Source organism: Sphaerodactylus townsendi, linkage group LG09 (assembly GCF_021028975.2).
Source record: "Sphaerodactylus townsendi isolate TG3544 linkage group LG09, MPM_Stown_v2.3, whole genome shotgun sequence".
NCBI classification, from domain to species: Eukaryota; Metazoa; Chordata; class Lepidosauria; order Squamata; family Sphaerodactylidae; genus Sphaerodactylus; species Sphaerodactylus townsendi.
Genome location: NC_059433.1, coordinates 25,707,296 through 25,728,451, shown reverse-complemented (window position 1 = coordinate 25,728,451; position 21,156 = coordinate 25,707,296). Strand labels below are relative to the sequence as shown.

The 21,156-nt window shown below is 41.0% G+C and overlaps 2 protein-coding genes across 11 annotated transcripts in view; one reads left to right on the top strand and one right to left on the bottom strand.

Annotated features, from left to right (window-relative positions):
- The window catches only part of KDM1B (lysine demethylase 1B), a 35,209-nt gene extending 26,456 nt beyond the window's left edge, over positions 1-8,753 (bottom strand). Inside the window, exons 1-5 of one of the 8 annotated variants that reach the window (XM_048507690.1) lie at positions 8,647-8,753; positions 7,448-7,514; positions 4,743-4,991; positions 3,320-3,444; positions 2-91 (exon numbers count right to left, since the gene is read on the bottom strand). In XM_048507690.1, coding sequence (XP_048363647.1) covers positions 2-91; positions 3,320-3,444; positions 4,743-4,832 — 305 coding nt within the window. In that variant the 5' untranslated portion in view covers positions 4,833-4,991; positions 7,448-7,514; positions 8,647-8,753. The other 7 variants (XM_048507694.1, XM_048507689.1, XM_048507693.1 and 4 more) reach the window with 7 other exon arrangements.
- A 47-nt stretch (positions 8,754-8,800) lies between these two features.
- TPMT (thiopurine S-methyltransferase) lies at positions 8,801-21,053 on the top strand. 3 transcript variants are annotated; one of them, XM_048507697.1, is made up of 9 exons: positions 8,801-8,953; positions 10,976-11,130; positions 13,092-13,184; positions 14,874-15,006; positions 16,791-16,843; positions 18,330-18,404; positions 19,302-19,387; positions 20,001-20,045; positions 20,696-21,053. In XM_048507697.1, exons 2-9 carry the CDS (start codon positions 10,991-10,993, stop codon positions 20,806-20,808), a joined length of 738 nt encoding a protein of 245 aa, XP_048363654.1. In that variant the 5' UTR covers positions 8,801-8,953; positions 10,976-10,990; the 3' UTR covers positions 20,809-21,053. The 3 variants fall into 3 exon arrangements, with proteins under 3 accessions (XP_048363654.1, XP_048363656.1, XP_048363657.1); XM_048507699.1 differs by having other exon boundaries at positions 8,802-8,930; XM_048507700.1 differs by lacking the exon at positions 20,696-21,053 and adding an exon at positions 20,402-20,677 and having other exon boundaries at positions 8,802-8,953; positions 20,001-20,130.
- Positions 21,054-21,156: the final 103 nt, after the last annotated feature.

The following is a 21,156-nucleotide window of genomic DNA, read 5'->3' as shown; positions in this document are numbered from 1 at the left end:
CCTTCTATAATAATGATCAAAACATTCATTGCAGAAATGCTCCCCACAGGAGAGATGGTACCATCTTGACGTGTAGCCATTTTTAGCACATCTGAAACGCATGAAAACCAAATGTTACAGATTTATGTGCTTTTATAAAAAGCTGTCTATTTAAGCTTTCTGTGAAGCACTTCCACTTACGTATACTAAACCCTAAACTAAACAGAGGAGCAACAAATGCCTTGAAAGGATATAATGGATCCTACAGATCTGTTCCATTAATAATGGCATTTTTGCTGATGCCCGCGTTTCTGGGCGGATGAATGCCTTGGACCAGGAACAGATCCACAGCCCAAACTCAATGCTATTTTCAGTGTTGGCTAAAACCAGTTCTATTTCTACTTAATGCTTTTCCTGGCTAAGAAACTGGAACATGGATCTTCAATCTTTTTGATCCTGCAGGCACCTTTGGAATTATGACAGAGGTTGGTTGAATGATCATAAAATGGCTGCCACCGAAGGACCACACTTTAACTATGCATTGTGTGTGAGGACATACTTTCTTTGGTCTGCTATAAACCTACTGCTCATCAACTTTATTGGGTACCCTAAGCTATAATATTTTAGGAGAGAAAGAATATTTGTTCATTTTCATGTACTATTTTACAAACCTCTATCAAATCAATGCTTAGTTTTTACTCTAAACTGAAAATTATCAAACACTTCAGCCTTTCTTCATAGGGTAGCTATTTCAACTTTTTGTAAAATTGCTTTCCCTTTTCTACTCCTTTTCCAGATATTTTAAAAAACCGATACTCAGAGTATACTCCATCCCAAAAACAACAACATCTCAACTCTGTAACCAGTATATATTAAGCAAATTTGTCCTGTTTGTAAACTGACATTGCTTTGCATAATATCAGAGGTGGGATCCAGCAGGTTCTCACAGGTTCCCGAGAGTAGGTTACTAATTATTTGTGTGTGCCGAGAGGGGGTTACTAATTGGTGATTTTGTCACGTGATTTTTGCCTGAGTTATGCCCTCCTCTCAGCAGTAGTGCGCAGAACTTGAAGCAGTCTAGCAGGAGGTGCACCGGCGTGCGTGGCAGCCTGCGCCTGCGTGCATTCGTTTCCCGCCCAAGGACCGGCGCAGTGGCTGAGTCCTTGCCACAGCCCCACCCAAGAATGCCTGACTACGTCCCTGTCGTGCCCCGCCCAGCCCCATTGGCGCTACGCCACAGTTTGAATCCCAGCACCATGGGAACCTGTTACTAAAATTTTTGGATCCCACCACTGCATAATATCTTCCATTTTAGGAAGTGGAAAGTACAATTCAGGTCATTGAAGCTTAGACCCTTAAAAACAAGGAATGCTGGGCTCTTAGATTTCAGTCAGTACTATTGTTTGTGCTCTTTATAATCATGAGGACTAGAAAGTCTCTCCCTTTTAAAATGGAAGCTGAGCTCTGCATCTAGTATCACATTTTTAAAAGGTTTTCTGTGCTTCCAGCATACTTTCAGCATATTTGTATCTCTTTGAGCACACAGGCTTTGGAACAACAACAAAAGTGCTCTTGAATGTATTACTACGGAGTCACTTTCCACAGGATTTTGAGGCAGGAATTGGGAGTTGTGGGAAGAAGCAAATTGAAGGGAATGCATGAAAGTCAGCCTGATTGTTATAAGCTGTTGGCAACTGTACTCTAATTCTGTCATTAAAAAATGCCTTTGTTTGAGCAACCATAGAACCCTTCCATTATTGGACAGCACATAATTGCATGAAACAGCCACAACACTGGACTGACATAGTCACCCAATGAGCTAAGTGTGTACATTTTCACAAAGAACAGTAGGGTCTCCTCAAACAGCATGTGTAGAAAATAGAGCACAGAGCTTCAGAACAAGGCAGATTAAAAACTGAACAAGGAGATTCAAGCCAAGAAAGGCCTCTTTTGCTTAACGCGTAGGCATTGTCACAAAGAAAACAGTTACTCCACCTATAGTTTCTCCTCCATGGTTCTGTATTTACTAATTCCTGAGGGAAGGAAGTTTAGAAATGTAATTTGTCAGTTATCAGAGTAACTGTAAACACAAATCTGGATATTTCCTAGGTTAACCCCCACCACACACACAATATTGTACCCATGGGTGCTGTAGCACCTATCAGCACTTTTCCTGGTGCCGGCCAAATGCTTGTAGTAAATGGGGAGGGCCCGTGGGGATTTTTCCCAGCAGGGTTTCTGACTGGCTTTGCCTGAAATATTGCATAATTATATTAAAGATTGTTCACTGAGAGTCTGTAGTTGGCCCCACCTCCCATGGTAGCCATTTTGTGATCATGCACACTGGCCTCTGACAGAATTCCTACAGGTGCCCACAGGAACAATACGATTGAAGATCCCTGTTCCCAGCCACAGGAAGTGGAAAGAAATGGAAGAAGGAGGTCTCGATTCTTCCTACAAATACTCATTTAATTAATCTTTCTTCTGGGTATCTCATGACCCAGTGTGGGATTTGTACTGATCACTACTTTATGTGACTTTAAAAGGAAATTAGACAAACTCATTGAGAGCACATCAATGTTCAGAGACAGGATACCTCTGAAGAGCCAGTGCAGTATAATGGTTAAGAGCATTGGACTCCAATCTGGAGAAGCGGGTTTGATTCACCACTCCTCCACATGAGCAGCAGACTCTTATCTGGTGAGCTGAATTTGTTTCTCCACTACATGGAGCCTTCTGGGTAACCTTGGGCTAGTCAGTGAGAGTTCAGTACTCTCTCAGCCCCACCGATCTCATGTGGTATCTGTTGTGGGGAGAGGAAGGGAAAGAGCTTTGAGACACCTTACAGGAGAGAAAGGCAGAGTGTAAATTCCAACTCTTCTTCTCTTCTTGAATGTCAGTTGCTGGGAGACAACAATAGGGAAGGTCTGACCCCTATGTAGGGGTCTTGTAGGGATCTAGCTGGCTGTGGGATATAGGATGAAGGACTGGATGGAAGTATCAGGAGATTTTGAGACAGTCTCTTGACTCTTAACACATATGTGTATTTAAGTAAAATATGTATATACCTCCCTTTCTTCTAGGTATCTCATGACCCAATGCGGGTAATAACAATATATACCAACGTGACAAAACATCTTAAAAACAAAACTAAAAACACACTAAAAACAAAACTAAAAATATACTGTGCTCCAACCAGCAGTGAATTCCCTTTGCCCAGGCACATAAAATTAGGAGAAAAAACAGCACGAGAATTTCTCCAGAGATAAACTAGAAATGGAAAAAAGCTCTCCCAACACTTTGGTGAAGGATGGGAACAGGTGTCAAGAGAAACACAGACCTTTCAGCTGCACTTGCAAAGCAAACTGGACAGGCTGCCGTACACCCTGCCTTTTCACACTTTCGATACTTTTTCTCTGAAGAATCTTCATCGTCTTCCACTGTATCAGCAGCTTTCCTCCGTACCTAACGAGAAACAGCAATGTAAAATAATTCATAGCAGAGGTAGGGATCCACAGCCTTTATCTGTGAGGTTTTGTGACTCAGTAGTGAAGGAAAACAGCTGCATGAAGTTTTCACCTCATGGGGCGAGAGCACTCCGACACAAAACTACTCCTGCAGGTAGCTTGGGATGGAGAACACATCTTTAAAATAAACTAAAATAGTTACATGTGCTGTGTGCATATACGGTTCATACTGAAATATGTACAACAACACAAGCCTTTATTGGCATATATACTGAAATATGTAAAAGTTGCCAGGTAAAGGATGGTTCATAACTAGCTTTCTAACAGAAAAGCAAACATTTCAAAATGACTGCATTTTATGCCAGTATACTGAAATTAGCTTGTCTGAGCAAGCAAGCACAGGACACATTAACAACAACAAATATGCACTCAGTTTTATCCAAGGACAATATATAGCTTGGGCTGCAATCCAGTTCAACTAAATTACTACGATTTAAATCAAACTAGTTCTATTGACTTCAATGGTACGAACAGCCCAATCCGGGGGTGGGGGGGGGGGGGGCGACAAATCAGTTTCTGGATGTGGTGCGGGCCCATGCCGGTAGATTTGCCATCCCTGGGGCACTTGCCCCAGTAAAGGGGGAAAAACATTGACGAGAGGACATTGTGGCCCTCTGGGATGTCCAAACATGGTGCTGGGTGCAGCGTCAGCATTCTCACACTTTAAGCAGCCCCACAGGTGCAGTGGGCATGTAGCCAATGTAGCTGCCTTCCATCTGGCCTTTAGAGCTGGGAACGCTGCACCTGGGCCTCGAAGTTATACCACTCCAAAAGGGTGGCAAAACTCCATTCAGCCCAATGGAGGGTTTTCAGGTGGCCAGGGTGTTTTTCTTTTTGGCTGGACCCCTGCACCTCCTGAAAGCCCTCTGGAAGCAGAGCAGTGGTGGGGCTGTCCCTTGCTGCAGCGCTTTCTGAATTGAGCTGTAAGAGTACAAGCCAAAAACTCAATGTAATTCAGCAGAATTTGTTTACAAGGAAACGCGCAAAGGATCTAACAACTAACACCTAGTGCCTGGATTGAACTTTTAAACACACCAACAAACTATCGTAATGTACATATATCATTACACCCTTCTAAACCCATTGATTGAACAGACTCATAAGGATTTAAGTCTGCCTAGGATGATGCTCTCTATATATTTTGGATGGAACCCAATTGGCCCCCTTTTTATTATTACACACTCACATTTAAGTACACACACCATTTCATTTAATACTTAGATCTATTTCAATTACCTGCCTCCCTGAACTCCTCAAAGGAAGGTTGTCATGAGACTGATCCAATGTCACTGTTTTTTTCTTTGCTCGGACCCTCCCAGAAGACATTGTGCTGCAGCGTAAAAATCAAGGCGACGTTTAGAGCACTACCCAAGTTCAAATTTTGCCCTAAGAGCCTTCCTACAGCAGGAGGGAGGAACTCTCCAAGTTGTCCATGGTTAACATTCCTAAATTGTGCAGGCCAGTCACAGAGTTGCTAGCACGGAGCTGGGCAGGAGACAGAAAGAAAGAAAACTCAGGTTGCCGTACACAGGAACATGACATAAATAATAGCGAAAGATCTATGAAAATGAGGAATGACTTTCCCAATCAGTCAACCCCTGATTGTATTCTAGGAGTCTCCTTTGGTTGGTGATCAATGTACTGGCAACCAGAAACTAGGGATGCTAGCCTTTGGGTGGGACCTGGAGATAACCCAGAATTACATCTCATATCTGGACTACAGAGATCAGTGGTCCTGGAGAAAATGGATGCTTTGGAAGGTGGAATCGATGGCATTGTGACATCACTGAGGTTCCTGTCCTCTTCAAGCTGCACTCCTAAATCTGAAGGCGTTTCCTACCTAGATCTGGCAACCCTACCCCGCATCCAGGGAGGACCTAGAAACTCTACCAGAAGAAGGGGCAGGAAAAGGAAACAAATGAGAGAATGAGGTGTGCACTTCTGACAATGTTGAGCAGAAAAGGCAAAGCCAGAACTGTGCAATCTCAACCCCCACATCCCAAAGATTCTAATTACAATTATTTCTCCAGTATACACTGTAGCACTCAACAATAATCCATTAATTGTCACAGCAACTCCATCAACAAAGTCATTTTATTTGTTTTAACAAATTATTTCAACAAATTACTTTATCTCATCTTTTCACTGAGACTTCTGTTCCAACAAGGAATGAGAACCACCTCCAACGCCCCTTCCACACATGCATAATAATGTGTTTTCAATCCACTTTCACAACTGTTTGCAAGTGGATTTTGCTATTCCACACAACTTCAAAGAGCACTGAAAGCAGTTTGAAATGCATTATTCTGCATGTGCGGAAGGGGCCCAAGTCTCCAAGCAAGCTGTGCCAATTAAGAAACTATTCTACAGTTATACTTTGTAAATTGCAATGATGAAGTGCAAAAAAACCTCTTTTGTCAGCAGGAGAGAACACCAACACAGAGAAGAAAGAACAGAAGAAAGGCAGCCTTGAGAGAAAAGAAATCCAAGGGATCCACTGCTTATAAATTGAGGTGATCCTTTTATTTAAAAAAATATCTCTGCTGCTTTCCCACCCAAATGTGGCCCCCAAGGCAGAAAACATTAAAAAATTTTAAAATATTAAAGCAGTGTTTAAAATAAGGTATAAAGTATTTTAACAATTCAATAAAAACATATAGACATATATTAGCATTCCATATACCCTTTCCCACAAAAAGACAACAGTAAATTTATGCAAACAGAAAATGAAGCTCAGACATATATACACAAGCATTAAAATATTTCTATAGTGGTGGAAAAAAGTGTAAGTGTTTTGTAAGTACCAGTAAGTACTATTTTGAAAATAAGCAGTTGATTAATTTATTTAGCTGAAACAACTGAAGTCCTAATATAAGTATTCTTTTATTGCTGCTTTTTACTACAGCAATTATCAGAACTTTCTAGATTCCCCAGACATTTTTGGTCAAACTGAAATAAAAGAAAAGGGGGTGGGAAGAATAAAAAATGACGAACATGAAAACAACTCTAAACGTGCAAGCGTAAAAATAAGGAAGAGGAGGTCCCAGGCAGACTTAATAAGATACAGAAAGAATTCTCAAGTTGCACAACAAGATACCAGGATAAAGATGCCATGCTAACTTTTCTGTTTAAAAGATACAAGCTGGCAGTAGTTTAACCGCACCTCCACAGCTTTATTAAGAACCCATTCACTCCTCCTAACTTCTTCATTACACTTCTCCCCTTGTTTCCACTTATTCCTGTTGATTTTCATGGTGACTGATAGTCAGCATACTGGTGTTGGCCTGTTTGTAAGGGATTCTGGTAAAGTAGAATTCAAACACTGAGGCACTTAATAACCAGCTAAAAACCTGCAGTGCGTCTTCTAAATCTATGGCAAGCCGGCCATCTTTCTCCCTATGCCATGTTCAGAACCCAGCATATGTATTGCTAAACATTTCCAGGGTGTTCCAACAGGCATTGAAAGCTGAAGTCTGCAGAAGGTACAAACAAACAACTTGTTTCAGATTTGAAGGCCACACCCAAGCATTTATATTAGGAGAGCCTTGGATAAGAACTCCCATTCCACATGCAGCAAGCCTATATAGTTTATTTATACTAAGTGGATGACACAACGCTTATGGAGAATGTGAATCCCTGTTGAGCAAATTTATACAGTATGTATGAATACACATTTGTCTCTTTATTATGAAGCCACAATGTGACTCTCTTGGAATTAAATGGAATTCAGTGTAGTTTTATTCCCAGTGTGGTGTGTTTACTGTACTGAATAATAATTCATACAAAATATATTTTATCCCACATAACTACAGACTTCCAACTCCATCCTATCTCTCCCAGACTACAAATGCCAAAAGGCTGGGCTGCAGTTATGCTGGAAGGAAGATTAATATTTTCAGGGTGAATAATTTAAATAGCAGGAAGGGCAGGTTTCTCCTCACCTTGGAGTCAAATCACCCAGTTTTCAGCTAGCGAATGAATGCCCGTCCGAAGCACTTTGAGACAGAGCTGTAAGGATATAAACAAAGGAAAGCACAATGAAAATGAGGACCCAGTTTTTAGCCACTGCTCCAGTGGCTAACAAAGGCTTACTGGATTATGTCTGTAACTGGCCATTCTGAAGCAGCACTTGCTAAAATGAACACCAGGGAAGGGAAACCATATACAGTGAGAGCAGGTCTTCATAAGGAAAGGGGCCTTTTGTCACAGACTCGTTCCAATCAATGCATCCAAGTCTACGTGACAACCGTGCGGACATCTACTAGTTCACAAGGCCAACAATAGAACTGAAAAGTTCCGCACAGGATCTGCCTGCAAAGTAAGCAAGCGGGTAATAGTCCCAAATAAAGCGACATCCTCCTTTTAGAAAGTATGGATTCTCCAATTTCTGAGGCAACACCAAAGCCTAAAAATATACACAAAATCATGGGATTAATCCATCCACTTTCAGGGCTTTCTAAAACACAATAGATTACAACACTGGGTTTAAGGTAAGAGACTACAGACAAGGACATCCCTGTGAAATAATTCATTGGGGGGAGGGGCTATCGCATGAGCTCCCATTTGTCTAATAATCCCTCCGTAGAATTACACAGTATCAAAAGCGAAGGGAATCCATCCTTCGGGTTCTCCTAGAACTCTCCAATTCAGCGTCTTCTTTCTCAAAGGGCAGGACTCGAGCTGGTGCCTGCCCCTATCCTGGATCCCAAACGAGACACCTCATTTCAGCGCTCGTGCATTATGCGAGTCCTCATGGACAGAAGAAAGTCGCTTTGCTTTCTCAGCAGCACGCGGCTATCGGTCCGCAGATGTGGGCAGGTCCGGGCTCCAACGCAGCCACCGAGCGACAAAACTCCCCACATGTTCCTCCTACAAAGCCACTCTCCCTTCCACCCGCACCCGCCAGATGCACGCTGTGCAAAAAAGGACCGCCCCCCCCCCCTTTTCCCCAGCCAGACCCACCCGGAGGGGAGAAAGCGGCGCTCTGCCTGTGGCTTTGTGCGACTCACTATTCCTGGTTGCAGCCAGGAAAGCGACGCTCTTTGGCTTGTGCAAACAGAGGCAAAAGACTGCTTTGGCAATACGCTCTGGCTTCTCCAGCCGTCCCCCGGAAAACAAACCAGCCACCGGACTCACGCACCTCCGGGCTCGCCACCAGCACCATGCAGGCTTCCCCGTCCCCCTGCCCTCCGCCCCCCCCCGACAGCTGCTTCCGCTGTCCTCAGCGCGTAACGTGTGGAACAAGGGGAGGAGACAGTGTAGCCAGCTTCTGGCTTCCTCTGCTTGCCGGGAGGAGGAGGAGGAGGGAGGAGACTGCAGCGCCGGACCGGGGTGAGAAGCGCTGGGAACTCCAGGCAAGAGCAGGAACTGCAACCAGCAGCTACCCTTGGTTTTTCTCTCTAATTCTGGCCGGCTCGTCCCAAGGTGAATTAAAAGGCGAATTAAAGGTTAGTTTAAATATCAGCTCTTCAAAATTAAGGGTCACTGGGAGAGCTCGGCTGTTGCTTCTCCGGCTGGGTGGCTGGAGGTTTAAGGGTGGTTAGATTCGAATCCAGGCCAACAAGAGTTTCAGGGTATACATTAGCGAAGCGCCCTTTATCAAAAATGGAGCTTGTGCCTTTTTATCTCAGCCAAAAGGTGGGGAAGAGCCCTGTGACCCAGAGGCCCCTTCCACACATGCAGAACAACGCACTTTCAATCCACTTTCAGTGCACTTTGCAGCTGGATTTTACTGTGCGGAATAGCAAAATCCACAATTGTGAAAGTGGACTGAGAGTGCATTATTCTGCACGCGCGGAGGGGGCCAGAAAGGACGCAAGCATAGCATAAGTATTCACACGACACATTAAATGGGACAACAAAACCTATGCAACTAGGATCCTTCTTAAAATTACTTTATACTATATATATTTTAATTGAGCATTTTAACTTTATACTGGATGTGTGTGTATTATATGTGTTAGCTGCTCTAAGCCTGGCTTTGTCAGGAAAAGGTGGGGGATAAATCAAATAAAAAGGTTAAACACAAGTCTATAGACCACAGTTGTTAAGCATTTATCCAGGCAAGTTTATAAAACCAGCCAGTGCAGTGCAAGCCTGTTATCTGCACAGAAAAGCCCTCTTGCCTACTTAAGTTTTGCATAGTTTGTGAAAGGTCAGGAGAGTGACCACCTTTTGCAGGCCATTCCACAAGCCGCAACAGAGAAAGCACACGTACAGGCAGTTGTCGATTTTGTCCATTTGCAGCTTGGCACCTGCAGAAGCCCCTGCTGCCATGAGCAGAGATCCTATGGTGGAGTACAGGGAGAGAGGTGGCCCCATAAATAAGAGTATTTAATAGCCAGTCCCCTAAACTGAGTCTGTACACACATTTCAGGGAATGCATGTACAATATACTGTAAAAACATGATTTTCTTTCTGCACACATCTGATCAGCCCTGGAAGAATTGCTGTCAATTAGCTTCTTTTGTCTTCAGTGACATTAACCAGCAGACAAATCTGATTGGCTGTATGGTGTTAGGACATCATCAGATTATTAGAAGAGATCTCAGTTCACTGAGCCCTTCGGGGGTAGGGTGGTTTATCAAATCGAATAAATGAATAAATAAATAAATAAATAAATAAATAAATAAATAAATAAATAAATAGATGAACATTTAGCTCTATATTAATGATAACCCCTTGTTTTTGTTTGATTTTATGAAATTTATGCCTCATCCAATTCCTGACCAATGTCAGGCCCTGGGCGGCTTACAGATTCAAATTAAAATCCAATACAACACCAATTTACATTTATAGTATAAAAATTAAATTATAGCATAAATACAATAGAGCTATACCTGGGGGTTCTCCATTCCCCAAGAGCAGCATTTGGGGTTGCCAAGAGAGGGAGAATCAGCAGAAATTGTCTGCAGAAATTCTAGGTGGGACCTAAGGTTATGTCTGTCACTATGGGTGTGCTTTCTTTGTATACAAATATTCCTCAAGCTCGAGTTTTTCTCTACCTTTTTTTCTTCTGATTTTTAGAAGGGTTGGCCAGTTACAGGTTTGCTCTCTTGTTATTTTATTCTTGTACACAAGGGCAGATAAAAAGACATTCTATCATTCCTGTGCATATTAAGGAACTCAGCATGAATGTTTCCCTACTGTCTGCTGTGTTGTATGCTGTGATGTGACCAAAATTTTGCCTCCTGGCTTTGTCAGGATACACATTGGGAAGGAAGTGTCTGCTAACTCATGTCAGTCAAAGGAAATTAATTTTGCAGTTTAAAGAAATCATGGATTCATGTAACAAATTGGGTTTTTCTGCAGGTTCTGGTTTGCAGAAATGTTATAACAGTTAATAAAATGTACTGAGTTATTAAGGAGAGGGACATTCTTTAGTGAAAATATACAAGGATTTGGCTAAGGCAAGCTGGACATTTTTATCAATAATCAAAAATGGTTATAAGACTGATCTCTCTGCACAGAGGTGTTCTTGGACTATGGAGAATGTTTTAGACATCTCTGCAAGGGAAGAGGGCGAAGACTCTGGGTCACAGCGGAACAGAGTGTTGACTGAAGAAGAATGGCTGACGAAGTGGGAGCTGAGAAACATAGGATTTCATAATGGACAAGGACATCCGTATGTAACTCCCTGTTCTCTACCTATGTTATAATAAAACTGAAGTTTGTAGAGAAGTTTGACTCTCACAAGATTTGTAAAAAGGTTTACAACCAAATGACCTACAGTCATTATTGTTTTATTTATGCTGTAACGCATTCCCCTTCAAGCAATTTAGGGCAGCATACATAATCCTCTTTTCCCTATTTTATCCTCACAACAACTTTTTGAAGTTGGTTAGTCAGTGCGGGTTTATGGCTGGAAGGGGGCAACACTCGCTCCCTGGCATCTTCACTTAAAAGGATGAGACCATAGATGATATGAAAGACCCTTTCCTGAGACCCTAAGCAGCTGCTGTCAGTCTGTCATGGGTCAGTCCCGGGACAGCAGAGAAGCCTCCAAGGAGAAGCCATTTAGGAGAAACCAGCTCTGGTTAGAAACCCAGAAACAGCAGGAGGAAGTATTGACAGAAGCTTTTGAATCTTGCTGAATGTTCCCGACTCCCAGCCAGGTGCCAGCTGAGGGAACCCGGACCCTTAGTCCACCAGATTCGTGTGCAGAGCAATTCAGGAAGCATTCGAGAAATAAACTGCAGATTAAAAGACTGGATCTTGTATAAATACTGTTTGTTTGACAGTAGTGAATCTTTTCAGGATGAAAACTAAAGTCTGCCCAACTAGTTACAAATACAATACAAATACAATACCTTTAATGGCATATAAAAAGTGGTAAAATGCCCAACTAGTTGTAAGAGAGAGTGCCAGGATGGCAGACAGTTGTGGTGCGATTTCCTTGCATCTGTGCTGTCGCCCATCTTACTGGTCTTGAAAACCTGTTCTTCGGACTGCAACTGTAAGACTTCATCCACGGCTTTCTACCTTCTTGATTATGAACTGATACAGGCTTTCTGAATGCAGCACTTTTTGTGTTTGCTTCTTGAGTTCGGCTATAAGTTCTGAAACCCAACTACTGGCCTTTGTCTGAGCCAGCACAGCATTTGAATAGACAGTGCTGACCTCGATAGACCAATGGTTTGATTCGCTGTGGCAGCTACCTGGCAATGACCTGTCTGGGGCCAACAGTAAGACTCCTGGGTAGAGTGGGGAGGAACCCAGGCCTGGAGTTAGTTGAAGCCAGGGTAGCATCAGGAACAGGGCCACTTTGCAGTCTGTCAGAAAGATGCTCAGAAGGCACGGAGGTAGTAGGTGAGCTTGGACAAGGGAGCAGAGCTCTCTGGGTCCAAGTGGTTTAAGGTAGGTTATGGCTGTGGAGAACAGGAGCTGACTAAGGAGCAGAAGACAGAGAAGAGGAAGATGGAGCTTAGCACAAAGACAAAGTGTAGCGCTGGAACTGTACTAGGGGGAAAGGGAGAAGGCTGGTTGGAGGAGGAAGGTACAGGAGCAGAGGCAGAAAGAGGAAACCAGGCCGGCCAGCCAGTTAAAAGCCTCTAGCCTGACTCCAGTTCTGGCTGTCTTCTCTATTCATTCTGCAGATTATCACCTTTTAAATACTTATGCAGGTAACCTAAGGGTCAGGGAAGCTGCTATCTTTGAAAATGCATGCTCAAATTGTGACACCTTTTAGTTTTGTATTTTGAAGTTTACCGGTAGTTATAAAAAATGGTTGAATCAAATGGTTGTATTTAATATTTGTCTTCTTTGCATGCCTTGTTTGCATTTGATACATCCTAATTTAGTTGTTAATTCCATTTTTGGTTTGTGTTTATACTACCCTATAACGGTAAAGGCCAACAGCTGGACAGTTCCAAAGTCTGCTTCCGTTATATTGAGATTTTCAGAACAAACCAGCATTGGTTGTTAGGTCTTTGAGGCTTAATGTCAAAGGGAGCTTGCTGTGAATTGTCCTCCCCTTCACATAGTTAAATGAGCAAACACTTTTCAAATCTAAACTGTTAGTATATTTTGCATGTAGAATTCAGTTATGTTTTTAAAAAAAAAAATAACCTTTCTTTTCATCTGCAGATGTCTAAAGAAGTATTTGGATATTTTTCTCAATGGCAGAAATGGACTGAGGATATTTTTCCCACTTTGTGGCAAAGCTGTTGAGATGAAATGGTAAAATGCACTGCTCCAAAGTATACGGCAGCTTCGAGTGTTAATGTATGGATCAGTGGCTACATTTAGTCTACATTCACATGGAAGGTCTCCATTGGAAGCCACATTTAAATGATTAGACTATGCAAGAGAAGTAGCATTCCTCATCAGCCCTGCAGGCATACTTCAAAGTCTGCTCCAGTAGTATAGCTTATAAAGAGGCATAATGTCCAGAACCAGCATGGTATTGGTTAAGAGCAGGTGGAGCCGGGTTTGATTCCCCACTTCACCTGAGTGGCAGAGGCTTATCTGGTGAACCAGATGTGTTTCCACACTCCTGCATTCCTGCTGGGTGACCTTGGCTAGTCACAGTTCTTTGGAACTCTCTCAGCGCCACCTACCTCACAAGGTGTCTGTTGTGGGGAGAGGAAGGGAAAGGAGCTTGTAAGCCACCTTGAGTCTCCTTACAGGAGAGAAAGGTGGGGTATAAATCCAAAACGCTTCTTCTTCATAACATTCCTGAGAATAGTGAGATCAAATTTCACACTCTCTGGTGCTAGACTTCCAATCCTTCCAGATATAAAGGGGTATTAAACTGGTTATGTACAAGGTGGTCTCTGTGCAGTTCACCAGATCTAACGAGGTTTACACTTAATAAGCATATTGGGCACAGTCATTAAGGTGGTACAGAATTTCTTTGGTCTTTCATGCCTGTTTTGTTTGTTACAGGCACAAAAACATGTTGCTCTGCCGTATGTGTTTGAAAGACATAAAAGGGGACACTTGGAAGACTCATTGGGATGATAACGATAGCAACATTTATCAAGAATTCAGTGGCTGCTCTGATTTAGTCAGGACCTTTCTTACACCCAGCAAAAGCCGAACGGTTTAAACACTGGACGTGGCTTTTCAAATTTAAGAGAAAACAGTCAAGCCAAAATTTAATACTGATGCTTAACTGATTGGTATCTTCATACCATTAATATTTATCCTTGTGGACACTGACTTTTCCTTCCTCATGGGCAACTGTGAGATGTTGTCTCTGCATGGCTTCTCTTCATTTTGGGCACTATATTTTCAGGCTAGTAAGTGTTCACTGTAGTTTCAGTTGGGTAGCCATGTTAGTCTGTTGTAGTAGTAGTAGTAGTAGTAGTAGTAGTAGTAGTAGTAGTAGTAGTAGTAGTAGTAGTAGTAGTAGTAGTAGTAGTAGTAGTAGTAGTAGTAGTAGTAGTATAGTAGTAGTAGTAGTAGTAGTAGTAGTAGTAGTAGTTTATTTATTTATTTACTTACTTACTTACTTACTTACTTACTTACTTACTTACTTATTTATTTATTGCATTTATAGGCCGCCTCGCCCCCGAAGTGCTCGAGGCGGCTCACAATATGGCCGATCACTAGGACAGCAAATCAACACAACACAATTGACCAAATCAACATGACACAACTTAAACCCATTAAACCCATTAAAAGCAGCAGTTACTAGTAATAAATGTAAATTAAAATTAAAACAACAAGGTTGTTTAAAAACAGGCGCCCGATCTTAAAGGCGAAAGAGGGGAGGGAGTAGGCGGGGCCCAAGATGGAATCAGGGCCCAACCAAGATGGAAAAAGCAGGCAGCCTCAGTTTTCAGTGGGGGCGGTAGAAGAGTCTTATAGGACCTTGAAGACCACAAAATAAGAAGGCATGCTTACTTCTATCCACCTCCATAGGTTAGCTGACATGGGGCACCATATCATTGGCGTAGAAATCAGCGAAATTGCTGTGAAAGAATTTTTCACAGAACAAAATCTATCCTATTCTGAAGAAACAGTTCCTGAGATCCCTGGAGCTAAATTATTTAAGGTTTGTATTGAACCTCCCCCACCAAGCTTTCTTTGTCTGAAAACCTATTTATTAATGCAGATTGCTAAGGATCTGACTTATGCAAATCATATTTTACCTACCTGGAGTCTTTCTTTCCCTCTTTCCTATTTGGATGGAAAGTTCTCCTGCTTCTTTTCTCAGTGTTAAGTATGGTTTTGTGTTGTGTACCCTGATACATGTGGTTACCCCATAAGGCAGAAATTAAAACCATGGGTTGTAAATTATGTCACAGAGGAACTTTGTTTAGCATAGTTTGCATCAGTAGCTGTGATCCAAAACCACAGTTAACATATGGAAAGTAGTGTGGAACAGCATGGCTAGATTGGCAGAATCCAGATGAAGGGGAGGGCTCTCAACTTCCATGAGGAGCTTGGAGACCTCCTGGAATTGCAGCTGGTCCCCAGATTACAGCAGTCAGTTCCCCTGGAGAAAATGGCTTCTTTGGAGGGTGGGTTTTATGTCGTTATATCCTGCTGAAGTCCCGCCCCTCCCCAAATTCCACCCTATCCAGGCTCCTCCCCCAAATCTCTAAGAATTTCTTAACCTGGAGCTGGCAACCTTAAAACGGGTCCGCTTATAAACTAGATGTAATTGAAAGGAGCCAGTGGCTGGATCCCAATTTGCACAGTCTTATTTGCAGGAAACCAGAGCTCTCTTTGTACTAAGTGAAGCTGTTACTTACAGTTCCTGCCTTGTTTTCTGCTGTCTGCACTGATTTTTCTCCCGGTGCACTGATTGTGACAAAATAATCTAGTGATATGCTTGTGTTGGAGGAACTGGAATCAAGTGATAAGTTGTAGAGAGAACATTTGAATTTGGATTGATTAACTTAATATTAAACTAGCCAGTTGTGGTTTCTTCGGGGGGGGGGGGTGTCTTGAATTATGTTTAATCTTTGTGTTTTACTGTTTTATATTAATGTGAGCCACTCTGAGATTAGGAAAAGGTGGCAGAATAAACAGATAAAAATAAATACAATTTCTGATTTATTTATTTGAATATTTATTTTTAAAAAACCCTTTCCTTTGTGACATGGCTTACAATTCCCAATATCCTCCCAAATAACAATGTAAAGTTCCAGCACATAACATGGCTTTACAGTGCCTCCCAAAAATGTAGAAAGATGGCACCCCTCTCATTTCTGTGAACCTATTCCTTAGGATGGGAGCTGCTGTAGAAAGATGGGCTCTAATTACCACCAACTGGGCATCCTTAAGCTGGAGAACCTGACTAGACAGTAGATCATTATCTACTTGAGTCTTCCAGAAAAAGGTGGGGTATAAATATAATGTAATAAATAAATAACAATTTATGAATTAAATGTAATTCTTGGATGTCACTTCACTGTATTTCTTCCTGAATGCCTTAACTGTGAAAAAAATTCTCTAATAAACTTCATTTCCATGTGGGAATTTCCTTGAAGACCATGGATAGATTATATAGCTCATGAATCTGATATGCTACTCATACAAAAACTGAGAAACAACCATCCTTTTAATATCATTTGCATGGAGTTTTCTGAAAGTAATCCTATTCGTGTAGGAAATTGATTTTCAAGAAGCCCTTAGATAGCTGACCTATTTCAAAGTTAAGAGGATTTATATAAATGTCCTTATTTATTGCACCCTTTACTTCTGTCCAACAAAACAGTTAATGCTTCAAGGATCTTTACATTTTTTAAAACTTGATGATAATTGTACCTTTTGCTTTGTTTCATTTTTTGAAACATTGATTGGAAATTCATTTTCTGTTTTTCATTTTAGAGCTCATCTGGGAATATTTCTTTGTACTGTTGCAGTTTTTATGACTTGACGAGGTAGGAATGAAATGATGCTTTTGAATCTTATGTGTTCGATGTTTTCTAGTCATTTTTGGCCGGAACTCACAAAAGTCTGAAAAATAAACACAAAAGTACAGCTGAGGCTGCTCATTCCATGTTTCATCTTCTTAACATACGGTGTCATTCCCAGACAGCTATCATGCAGCTATTCATGATCCACTAAAAATGCTTCCTGCTCATGAAGTTAAAGATCTCTTGTGGGCATTGAAATGCATCATTTTATAGTACTTTTTGGGATGTCAAGCTTTGGTTAGAAACCCCAGATGCAACCTTTAATAGGGGAAATCAGGAAATGAGATGAGAACTATGCCCTTACTCTTAAGACATAAATTTTGTTCTAGCCAAGTTGGTCTGGGATCACTTTTGCTCCTAAAGGGAATGCATCAGATAGCCTTAAGACAAAGTCATTTTCTTTTGTTTCAAGAAGAGACTTCTAATGAACTTTTATTAGTTATTGTGCAACAGATATTTCAGCAAGCAGAACCACTTCTAAATGATGTAACTGCTTAACTCGTCGTCTGATGGATCCAGTCTGTTGCAACTTTTGAGCTGATGCCATGTTTTTAATAAAGGACTCAGAATGTTTATGAAAGGGCCATTTAAAAATGGTTCCCTGGTTCAATGTGTTGTCCAGTGAAAGACAACTCAGAAAGTCAGATTGTGAAATATAAGGATCACAGCCATAGCTTGGCTAAAAGCTAATTGGGCCAAGGCGTATCTGATATGTACAAATGATTATATCATTTCTTTCTTCAATCTGTATCAGTCATTCTGACAATATAGTCCTAAGCAGAACTGATACCCTCCTGAGGACCAAACGAGATGTCTGACCACAGTTCAACACACACACCCTTTTTGGATGGGGCTATTAGAAAGGTATATGTCTGCTTAGGATGGCACTGTACCTTGTTTTATATATTTCAAAGCTACATTGAAGTTAGAATTGAGGAGTGGGGGTTTGGTTAAATCGGGCTGCAATCCATTCCACTGTTATCTGGAAGCAAGTCCCCATGAACACAGAGGAACTTCCTTCTGAGGAAACCTGCACAGAATTGGGCTGTGAGAGAGTTCAAATTTTGGATCATTAATTTTATTATCTATATCATCATTTCCATCAGCAAGTGGGTTTGTTAGACTTTCTCTAGCTGTGCACAGCCACCATTGAACTGTCTGGTTTGTATACTTGAAACATGCAAGAAAAACCACCTGATGCCTTAAAGGGGTAATGCGTAGGTCTTTTCAATTCTCCATGAATATTCCTATTGGATAATTTGGGTGATTTTTGTTCATGCAGTATGGGACCACAGAGAGTAACTTAAAAATCCTATGCTGCTTTTGTGGAAAATCTGCTTTCCTGATAATAAAAACAAGTTATATTCCTGCTAAATAAACAAGTTATTTTCCTGCTAATGAAAACAAGTTATCCACAGTTTGTAATACACAACTTTTAATCTCCTTGTAGCACAGTTGCTGGCAAATTTGATGCAGTTTGGGACAGGGGGTCTTTCGTAGCTATTAACCCTTGTGACAGAGAACGGTCAGTAATTTATATTGCATTTGATTATACATTAATTGATCTTTACTGTTTATTAAAGCCTCTGGCTCTAAGGGAACAGCTGTTTCATTCTCAGTTTAGTTGCTCAATAATTTGCACTAGTTACTCAGCTTCTCAAGCTACTTTTAATAGGACTGTCAGGTTCTTCTCCCAAGGCAGGGAATCTCCACCCCAGTTTTTATTTCCTACCACCAACCCTCTAATAGTCAACAGGAGCAAAAAAAAAAAATTTTTTTAATTTACCTTCAGCTGACAGCGTTACATCACTTCTGGGGAAAACCTGGAAGTGACATCAGTCTGCTCTATGAACTGTTGGAAATTCTGTGGTAAAACCAGAGAGTCTCCAGCGATTCCTAGTGCTATTAAGGACCTGGCAGTCGGCATGGATCAACTACCCCTTTTGCCCATTAGATTAAGCAACCCTGAGTGGAGCACAGTCCATCTGTTCCCAGAGCTTACCTGCAAAAGCCTCAGCAAAGTGAATGGTAACTAACTGCTCAAGAGCACTAGTGTTCCTTTCAGAAGGGCTTGCTCAGAAGAATTTCCTGGAAAATTGGGCTCATGGATTCATTGCATGTAAAATCTATACCCTAAGATGGTCCCTTCATCTTGCCTACCTCACAGGGTGTTTGTTGTGAGGGGGGAAGGGAAAGGAGATTGTAAGCCCCTTTGAGTCTCCTGCAGGAGAGAAAGGGGGGATATAAATCCAAACTCTTCTTCTTCTTGCCTCTTAATAAAGTCCCTTCTAGAGCCATTATATTATATTCGTGTGGAATGTTTAAAGCAAAGCTCTTGTTTAGTTTAGTTGTGCATATTTACTTCTTGGTTTATATATGCACAAATATGATCGGGGCCTGATTTGATTTATTTCCTTTTTAGATATGCCAATTTGATGTTATCACTAATGAACGTGGGGTGTTGCTGTCTTCTCGTTACTGTGTCATATGATCCAAACAAACATAAAGGTAACATCCCGTAGTCCAATCTACAGCTAAAACACCTTAGAATTTAACAATAACTTCAAACAATCCAATTTCCCGTCACGAGATGCCTTTTTGTGACTCACCTTGTTTGGAAGTGGGGATTATAATGAACCTGAATCATTAAATTAGTTCAATATGGAATTATGTGTGGAAGAAGCCTTCAAAATCAGGTTTGCCAAATGTATTCTAGCAGACACATGATATGTCCCATTATAGTATTATATTTAATTACTTCTTGGTCCTTAAACAGAGCCCAGAAGACAAAATTCTCATTAAAAAGTTCAATTAATATAACATAAAAACGGGTCAGTTAACTAATTATCAACAACACCAAATAAACCAGCCATTCATGAATCTTCATGACATTCTTTCTCATGTGCAATTGGAAAAACAGTTGTATGAATCAACTTTTTGACTCAGTTTAGAGACAGTTAAAGTGAGACCTGTGTTTAGGGTCTGGGAACAAGCCATGATTTCCCTATTCCTCTTTACCTTGTTTTGAATAACTTTGAGAACCCAGCTTATCAGAGTGACTTTAAGCTGCATATCTAGTTTGGTTATTTCTCCTTATTAAATGTGCAAGTTTCTTTCCCAGGTCCGCCATTCTATGTTCCTGATTCAGAAGTTAAAAAGTTCTTTGGTGAGTCAGTTCAAATTAAGCTTTTAATTTCTACCAAAATGAATTTGATCGACCAAAACTAGTTCCCTCCCTTAGAAGACTTTACAACCCCCCATGGCCTTTACATCAGTGCCTTTGCCATCTGGGGTTTGCTGATCTTCCCCCTGAAAGAGGGTTTGGAAATGGATCTGTCGGACGCCATTGCGTGTTAGTTTTAATCTTTCTACTAGTTTTTATTTTACTGCTGCTTTTAATGGTTTTAGTTATTTTACTTGTATACGTGCATTTTTATCTGTATATGTGCATTGTATTGTACACCGCCCAGAGCCCTACGGGGATGGGGCGGTATAATAAATCGAAAAAAAATAAAAAATAAAAAATAAATAAACCCATGCTAACTATGGGGAAAGCTTAATGGGGAAATTTCAAAAGCCTCTGTGGGGGCATGACAATACTTATTTTTCATATTTGAAAAATGTTTGCTTCCATATGTCTGCAAGCTTTAAAGCAAATTATTTGTTAATAATGGCAGTTGTGTGTTATGCCTAAACTCTACCAATGTAATTTCTTAAAGGACTGAAAATGCCCTGGTAGACTAAATCCCTGAAAAATTGAGAGTAACCTTTTACTTACTTTAGAACTGTAATGTGACACTCTCGCTTTCATTTCAGGCCAGTGCTGTGATATCAAGCAACTTGAAAAAATAGATTGCTTCCAAGAGCGTCACAGAACTTGGGGTCTAGATTATTTCTGGGAGGTATTGTACATTCTCCAGTTAAAATAGCAATACAACTCTACGAGGGCAAACATACACAGAATCCTACTCAAATTCACTCAATGGACTCACACCCAGGAAAGTATTATTAGGACTACAGTCAAAACTCTTAACTACATTCAGGGAATCACTATTTGATTTCATAATACCGTGTTTTGTCCATTCAACGTGAACCATTTTCTGGATACTTGATTTGAAGCATGATAACCATGTCTAAAAATTGTACATTTCTATAAAAATTATTTTACTTTTGTCTTTTGTCTCCTGAATTATTTTATAAACATGGGTGAAGAATGACTTTGAGTACTATGAAAGACATGATTGAAAGGTAGGGTTTTTGTACTACAGCAGCTGTCC